Raw genomic sequence first — 8,992 nt, forward strand, 5'->3', positions numbered from 1 at the left:
TCTCAGAAGATTAAAAACTTAGAAAAGTATGTCCCTCTTGTCTGAGCATAAGACCCGCTTTGTGTTTTTAGGGAAAACATTCTGATAGGACAACAAAGGGAGTTTTATTTCTTTTCTTTTTATTTTCTCTCTTTCCAAATGCATTTTAGATTCTATTCACTTCTTATTAAGATTCTCTTAACTTGTAACAAATGTGATTTAGTCTCTTTTTACCTTTTTTTTGCCACCAGCACTTAGTATATATAGTCAGAAGTTGTCCTGAAAAACAAAAAAATCTTCAGAGCATGTTTGTAACTTGGAAAAATCATCCTGCTTATAAAATTGGATGAAAACTATCACCTTTTTTGTAAGGCTTAGTTGTTTTTTTTTTATTTTTAGAAGTTATATTGATAAAAAAGGTTGAGAACTTCTGTCCTTAAGCCTGGATCCAAATCCTATCAGAAGCAATGGAAAGCTCACAATGGCCTTTAAATGAAGCCCCTTGCTGCATCTTTGTTATACCTGTGCCTGGGCCAGAAAGAGGAGCCCACAGTGGCTTCACTGTCACCCATCCATGTTGCCATCACTGTCATTGCTCTGTGCCCACATTGCAAAGCTGTTCACTACCTTTGGTTGAGTGTTTTCCTTCAGAAGTGGCAGCAGTAGGCCTTAGCCTATCAGGAAGATGTTACTGCATGACTACAAGGCAACCACAAACCATGATAGAAACAACATTTTTGCTTAATAAATTACAGGATGTGTTATATATTTATAATTACATTGTATAGATGGCTTGGCAAGCAGCTCGTATAAATTAATGTGTATTTAACCATATGGAAGACATACCAGTATTTTAAGATTTTTGCCATACTCAAAGCAGGGATATTGCATAATTAATAAGCTGGTCCATGCTGGAATAATAAAACCAGAAAATCATAAACACACAAATCATAACAATATATGTAACATAATTTTATTCTAGCAGAATAAACCTCTGAGCACACATTAAACACACGTCAGATACAGTGTGTAAGGAAATTGTTGACTATACATTTGTAGAGGAGAGAAGGCATGAAATAAAGATGAATCCCGTGCAGTATTTTGGAAGAGAAGAAATACCTCCTTACCCTGACCTGCATGGCCATCATGCCTTGTGCACAGGCTGCATTGTATCAGCTGAGGTTAGCTTAACAAGAACCTGAATTGCACTCCTAGTTAAAAAAGAGAAGCATCCTGTACTGGTTAGACTTTTACACAATGTGTCATTTTCTGCATCCTATCCAAATTAAGGAAGAATTTCCTAAGGCTCAAACCCTGTAAATGAGTCATGTTCTCCTCCCAGTAGTACTATATTCAAGGAAGTTTTATGGTTCAAAACAAAAGCCAAACTGCAGATGGCCTTAATATTAGATTGAATTGATAGTTGAATGAGTCTCTCAGACATGTCCCATTTGGCTGATGGATGTCCCATTTCAAAACTCTGAGACTCACCAGAAAAGACCAAGAAAAGCCTCTGGGACAGAAAACCTTCAGGCCCTCATCAGTCTCATATTTAGCCTCACTGCCTTAACTGTCCTTCTGCAAGTCTTTTAGTCCATAGTGAAAAAAGCTCCATGTATCTCCTCTGGGTTTGTCAAACAGCAATTTTTGTATTCCTTAAAATGTTCCACACCTTCCACTTGGGTCAAGGGTGCAGAAAATGTCCTCTGCAAAGTGGCCAGTACTGATGGGAGACTTCACTAGAGCCCTGCTAAGTGGCTCATAAAAAGTGTTTTCCAAATCATATGTATTCTATCCATAGCCACCTTCATCACAGGTTTCACTGTCTGTCCCACTCCTGTGTGGTACTTACTGGGTCACTAACTCCCTGGGTGCTCTGCAGCCCAGGAGTTACATCATCATATCACCATTTGGTTTTAATCAGTGTGCCAGTACTTTCCGTGTGGCTCTATGAAATTCTGCAGCTAAGGGACTGCAGGACTTGGCTCTGGCTTCTGCAAAAATTAAATATCCCATGATTAAAATGACTAACATGTCATCTGACAAGAGTTACAGTAGTCTCCTGGTTGGTCAGAGCTGTCTGCAAGTACTGTCTTGAATACTGAATACCATTCTCTTTGGTCTTCTACTGTAGACCCCCTTGTTTCCTCCACTTCACCTTTTTTGAGATGTTTATTTACTGTTTATTTACATAATCATGAGGAGATTTTACCAGCAAAGAAACACTTTTGCTTTACATAACCTCCAAAAGGACATGGGATCACCAAGCCTACTTTACTGACTTCGCTAATCAAGGTCAGGCGTGGGAAGCAGATAGAAGGACAGATTTGTTCAGAGCTGATTAAGAAGTCTGCTTGGGTGTCCCTTTCCTCATTAGCATCTTGTGTCACACCTTCAGAAGGCTGGAACCCATCTGTCACCTCTCCCAGTGCATCCAGCCCAGAGCAGGGATCACAGGTCAGGGATGCCCAGAAGTCATAGAGTCATAGAATCCTTTAGGTTGGAAGGGACCTCCAAGATCATCAAGTCCAACCATTGAGCCATTAGGGCTCTAAAGTCCTCTGCTAAAACAGATCAGAATCTGTCAGGTTTGGAAGGGACCACAAGGATCACCCAGTTCCAACCCCTCTGCCATGAGCAGGGACATGTCACACTAGATCAGGCTGCCCAGAGCCTCATCCAGCCTGGCCTTAAAGACCCCCAGGGATGGAGCCTCAACCACCTCCCTGGGCAACCCATTCCAGGGTCTCACCACCCTCATGGTGAAGAACTTCTTCCTCAAGTCCTGAAAGAGAGGAGGACATTGCCAGGTCACCACTGGTTTGGAAAGACTAAGGCTAACGTTTCAAAGGGCTGATGATCCATGGTTCAACTAGAAGTAAAACCTTAATAACAGGAACCCTGTTGTTACCAATTAGACTGAATTAATGGAGGGCTTGGGAGATTTTCCACGACTTGTCTAAAAAGTATGCAGGGTGTATTTTGGGATATGCTACATCTATGAGGCCAGTTCACCAGAGTTTTTTCACTGGAAACAAACCCAGGGAGATTTTCTGCACAGCACTCTTGAACTGTGAAATGCCAGCATGCACTGTGCATGAGATATGGGAAAGAAAAGGTTTTTTGTTTTCAAGACATGAGTTGTGATTTTGACCCAGTCATAAGGTATGACTTGGAAATTTTATGCTGGGAACTGCAGGAAGCCTTCAGCATTCCCCTGGGGAGGAGGAGAATAGCTTGCTGGTGAGGGACTGTGTACTGGGAATGCCTGAGTTCCACATAGCCACAGAAATCAGTGACTTTACTACCACCTACTTTGGAAATCATGCAGCAGCTACAAGTATTAGGAGGGGAAAAGTCTCCCCCTGCTGGGAAAAGGTTTTTCTGCCACGAAATTACATGGAAAGCCCTTCCTGTCACCAAAGTGCAAAGGCTGCAACAATCATAATCCAAGAATTAGAAGTCATGAGCTCCATGTAATATTGACTCCACAGTATATTGTCAACTAGATCGTTGGTGTCCTGCTGTTAATTATTAACTTGGAAATTTAAAAATGTGATGGCTTCCTAGAAACTTGCTTCAGTGACAGCTCAGTTCTTTTCATCCTGTATTACTTAATTGTAGGTCCATTTTCCAACAACTTCTTGAATTTATTGCTTTTGAATCATTTGAATTTATTACTGTACGTGAAGAATATTCTTTCTTTGGAAGTACATGAAAGTATTAATTTGGTGGGATTTTATTAATCTTGGTGTTACTTTTTTTCTTTTAACAGCACATATGTTCCAGTTCCACGGAAAATCAAGGTCAAAAAAGAAAAGGTGAGCAGTGCTGGTTTGTGAGTTTGTTCTACTCATTCACTTGCAGGTCTTTTGCCTCTTTGGGAGACTGCAAGAACCCCAGGAACCCCTTGACAATCATAAAAACTGCAGTCAAAATACACATACTTTACAAGGCTCAGCTAAGCTAAAGGTTTAACTCCTGTCTGCTGTTCAGGCCATAGATCAACCACTAAATAACTGAGGTCAGAAAGAAACTGCTCTTGTGACTGTCCCATTGCATTACTGCTGCTCTGAAGGTTGCATTGCTGCTTCTGGTACTGCTCGGGGAGATTGAGGCTTTGGAGTTTTTTCAGAATAATTTGACTATTTGAACACTAAGGATGTTTCTCACTCCCAGGTCAGTTCCTTCTAATAAGGAGCTACGTGAACTCTGAGTTCTCAAGTCAGTGGAGGATTCATGATGGTATCAATGGCTCTTCAGGAAGGCTCTTGGCCTGCAGCTGTAATAACTACCTGTACACAACTAAACCATCTAGGAGACTGGGCTCAGGCTAAGTCCATGCTGGTTTTGTCCAAGGTGTATTAATACTCTCCTTAGCCATGTTCAGGCAGGGTGTGGAGGATGGCACAGACCAGAGAATACTCCCTGTTTTGCACAGGGACAGAATGGAGCAATGTGGACATGATCTGTGCCATGCCACTTCCTTCTAGGCTAGCAAAACACCTCTGACCCATTTTCTTTCATAGCCTGGATGTGTAGAAGGCAATCAGTCAGGGCACCTCATGTCTCTGAGAAGGTCAAAGTAAGGTGGCCAAACCTGGTTCACAACCTGCAACAGTCAGAAGAGTCCATCCCATGCATAATAACTCGTTGCCCAAGTGTGCTGTGGTGTAATAGACATGCCCTGCTGCTGGAGATAGATTTCCCATGAGACAGGATGCTCAGTCTCATGTTGGACCTTTACCCACCATGCACAGATGGTTGTTGTAGTTGCATGGTTTGAGGACTAACCAAGGTAGCTATGTAGGGAGAGGAAGAACATTTTCTCTTCCGCACACGTTCCAGCAAAATAAAAGTCTCCTTCTTTCAGCCTTTGGAGAGATTGCTTTTCAAAGGAGTTCAGGCTCCAGAACATTCGAGTTAGCTCCAGAGTTAGCCCCAGGGCATTAAAATTACAGATTAAAGCACATGTCCTTCATTCAGGAGGCTAGGTTTTGCTAGAGGCTTCAGATGAGACCTTTAACCAGTACATGGTTTATATCCCCATGCTTCAATCTGTGGAACTCTAGGGGGTATAAAGTAATCACTTAGCTCATCCCTACCTGTTGTGAGGAACACAACAGCCTCTGCAACACCCATGTGAGATGCTCGACAGCAGGTTGTTAAACTCACGTCACGGGTGAGTAGCACCAGGCCAGGGTATGGTTGGCAGCACTCAGCAGCTTCCTGAGCAGGGAGGTGAGAAGCTCATATGTCTTCCCCCACCAGCCTGTGAGAGCCAGAACACCCTGTGAGAAGCCATTGCACACAGGTACAATACCAGCAATTGGCCTCTGGCTTTGTAAAAGGAGGAGCCTTGCAGCTAAGCTGGTAGCCCTGAAACACTGTCACTCTAACTCCAAACCCAGCTCGGAGGGAAGAGCCCCTTTGCCTGATTCAGGGAAGGGCTTGAACCAAGGGCTCATGCCAGTCCTTGGATTTCCTGTAGTCTGAGGTCTCATCTTAAGTGCTCTGTCTCCATTAGATGATCTCATAATTTCCCCAGGATACAGCTAAGGGCAATTTATGTTTTGTAGAAGAATTAATTTTCTGTTTTTAAATAGCGTGTTTGGGAAGCTAGAGAAATGCAACCTGATAGGCTGCCTGATAGTTTATACCTGAAACCCTGATTTCCTTAGATCTGTAGAACTACGAGATGCCAAGACATTGCTCCTATGTTCCCAACCAAGTTACAGTTGGGCTTGATGATCCAAGGGTCTTTTCCAATCTAAATGGTTCTGTGATTGTGTGAAATCTGTCGTGGCATCTTAAGCTTGCCTTGCTTGGGCCTCCACTCCTCAGAGCTCACCTACATTCCAGCAGGACACTGCAGGGAGAGTTGAATGCCTAATTTTCTTCTCACTTGTGCCATTTGATACCCGTTGGTGTCGGGAGGAATCACCCAGGATTTATGTTAGTGTAAGCAGGTGGGATATCAAGACCAAGGAAATAATACTCATGTGCGCATGGGAACTATTCTTGAATGCATTTAACAACTATGGGACTTTATTTTTCCCTTTCACCTGCCCTCAGAGAATAACTATTACACCTTTCTCTCCCTCTCCCCTACCAGTGTCCTTTAGGGATGACATGCTAATGTTTTTTTTTTCCCCAAGAGCATTTTCCTAATGAGTCTTTCTCTCCAATTATGCCTAGATCCTGGTTTATAATCCAGCTTTTATGAAATATGTCTATGAAAACTGGCTCCAGAATCATGGGAGATACCCCTCCACAGGCCTTCTGTCTTTGATGTTTGCACTCCATGTATGCGATGAGGTAAAAGCCTGGCTGTGTTTGGATACATGGGTAAAAAATCAGGACTTTTCACACTGAAGTGCCAGGGATATGCCCTGGCCACACACTCAGCCTTTATTTCCTCCTCTTCATCTTCTCTGCCATTGGCTTCTTCAGACAGATGCAGAGTCCATAGAAACATGCAGATATGCTCAACTGAGAGTGATGGATGTTTTTAGTGTCAGCAAGTGGTAGGGTTTAAGAAGCATTCTGGGAGAATGTAATTAAACATACAGGGTGGGATTCCACTTGGTATTTAAAGACATTGAAATATGGATAATGTCTGTGCCCATCTTGTTAGTGGAAGTCCAAATTTTATTTTGTCTCACTGTAAAGGCACTAAGAGCCATAGGTGTTGCCCTGGGCACACCCTCTGCCTCCAGCTGCCAGGCCAGAAAGGTACATATCTCTTGGCCTTGTGTGAAATCTGCCTGCCTTGAGTAGATGCATTGAGTGCTAAAGGACATCTCAAATGGCACTGATGCATGGACAACTGCACTGAGGTCTTGCCTGTCAGATCAGTGGAGCTAAGAGGCTGACTGAGCAAACCATTCTCCTTGGTAAGACATTAGGGGAGCAGGATTGCTCCCTGCTTTCCAGTGACTGTGGCTGAATCACCACTGACTGTCATGGATGCTCAAGCACCTCCATCTGGATATCTAAACCTTACATGTAATCCCACCTGAAGAACTTCCATGAGTAGCTCTTATATAAGCCAGTTTGAGAAATGTAGATGGTCTGTTTTCAAACCCAAGCTTGTAGGTTTATACAGTAGGTTATGGTAAATGCCTCTGCTCTAGCAGTTACTTGAGGAAATTCCCTGGCTTGAGTGATGTGAGGTGCTCATAGGTGACTGGAGACAGCTAGTTAGTGTAACGCCAGGTCAGCACTACAAAATCCTGCAAGTATGGTCTTGTCAGCATGGGGAATAAAAATCACTATGCTAGCAAAATCCCTGGCCTGATCACAGATCTGCTGAGGAAAGAGAGCTTTTGTCATTAGGCATGTGTTTCTTGGAGGGGTGATGGAAATGCTGCTAGTGATACTGGCAGAAACTGCACCATAGTCCAGGCAGATAGGATGGGCAGCTTGGATGGAGTCTGTTTTCTGGTGGGCAGTCAATGAGCAAGGCTCTGACATTACCAAAAATAACTTAAAACCAGCTTGTATTGGGGTGGGTCCCAGTATGGGTGGGTTTGGGCACTTTTTTGTGGGCCATTCAAACCCAGCCATATCTCCACTCTCAGTTTAAACTGTCACATTTGGACTTTTACCACCAGAGGAGACAAGCATAGCCATCAATGAAGGAGCCTCTGGGAGAGGAGAGGCCAGAGGCATATACACACATAAAGACTGTCATGTCCATCTGCCTCTGAAGTGACTACAGATGTCATATAATTAAGCACATAAGTGGTGGTTGACTGGGTCACCATTTGGAAGACAAGGAGCAAACCCAAAGTCTTTCCACTCTTTGTGGCTTTAAACAGCTAAAGAGGAGATTCCCATCCCAAGCCACTGACCTCCTGAGATCAAACATCGTGCTTAGGGGACAGGGATGTTTTCCTGTTGCTAAACAAGAATTCATGGATAGAAATTTCCTTTTCTGAGTTCAGATATGGTGGTGTTCTCAGCATAGGTTAGGATGTAGTATCCCTTGAGTAGGCTTTGGACCATTATTCTGTGACTGCATCATCTCATGTAGCCCACAGCACCAAGGTCCTCAGATCATGAGAGTTTCTTCCAACATTTCAGATGGAGGCCAATCACTTTCCAGGCCATAACACTAGTTCTCTCTTGCCTCCTAGGTGAATGTGTATGGTTTTGGAGCAGACAGCAAAGGACACTGGCATCATTACTGGGAAAACAATGCTTCAGCTGGGGCCTTCCGGAAGACGGGGGTCCACGATGGGGACTTCGAGTTCAATATAACTTTGACTCTTGCCTCCATTGAAAAAATAAATTTTTTCAAGGGCAGATGACCCTGGCCACAGGGAGAAGTGGGGGCTGCAGTTTCCAGCACACAGCAGAACAAAGCTCAGCGAGGATGATGTGGGCAGCAGCCAGGTTTGAAGGCATGGATCTGTGGTGGATTCGGAGCATCTCACTGCTGCAGAGGTCACCGCGGGGAGCTCGGCCGAGGGCCAGCACCCACCCTGCACGTGATCTACCTACAGATAGCTGGGAACTACCAATCAGCTCTGGGAATAAATGAATCTCTGCTTAGGCTCTCTGGCTTGATTCCTGAATTACTGGTGAAAAATCTGCCTGTTGCAATTAGGGGAAATCTGGGCACAGGAACTGCTGCTGCCTGTGCATCCGTTCTTTCCTCGAGTAACGCAGGATATCCTTGAAGAACAGTGAAAATGACTTCTGGGACTTGAGACCCACTAGGGCAGCTGTGAACATCATAGTAAGGATTACCTCAAAGAAATGAATTCACTTCTGCTGTTGATCTTCTTTTTGAACTCTCTTCTGTTCCTCTATTACTTCTGGTTTCATGCTGTATTAAGGAAAAACATGATGGAGTTGCCTGGAGTAGTAAATATTTCAAGCATTGCCTCATTCTGCATTGATAGTGTCTAGGAAATATGGATCAAGTCATTTCTGATCATAGATTATTTAATATTGCTTCCTATACAGCCATAATGAGAGAGAAAACAATACTGTAAACTCTAGC

General features: G+C 43.6%; 1 protein-coding gene across 1 annotated transcript in view; it reads left to right on the top strand.

Annotated features, from left to right (window-relative positions):
- Positions 1-8,589, top strand: part of ST3GAL1 (ST3 beta-galactoside alpha-2,3-sialyltransferase 1) — a gene marked incomplete at its 5' end in the record, with an annotated part of 12,958 nt that extends 4,369 nt beyond the window's left edge. Inside the window, 3 exons of the mRNA XM_008939131.1 lie at positions 3,755-3,800; positions 6,178-6,297; positions 8,121-8,589. Coding sequence (XP_008937379.1) covers positions 3,755-3,800; positions 6,178-6,297; positions 8,121-8,294 — 340 coding nt within the window. The remainder of the gene's footprint in view (positions 1-3,754; positions 3,801-6,177; positions 6,298-8,120) is intronic.
- Positions 8,590-8,992: the final 403 nt, after the last annotated feature.

The sequence above is a fragment of the Merops nubicus genome, unplaced genomic scaffold (assembly GCF_000691845.1).
Source record: "Merops nubicus isolate BGI_N331 unplaced genomic scaffold, ASM69184v1 scaffold7304, whole genome shotgun sequence".
Lineage (NCBI taxonomy): Eukaryota > Metazoa > Chordata > Aves > Coraciiformes > Meropidae > Merops > Merops nubicus.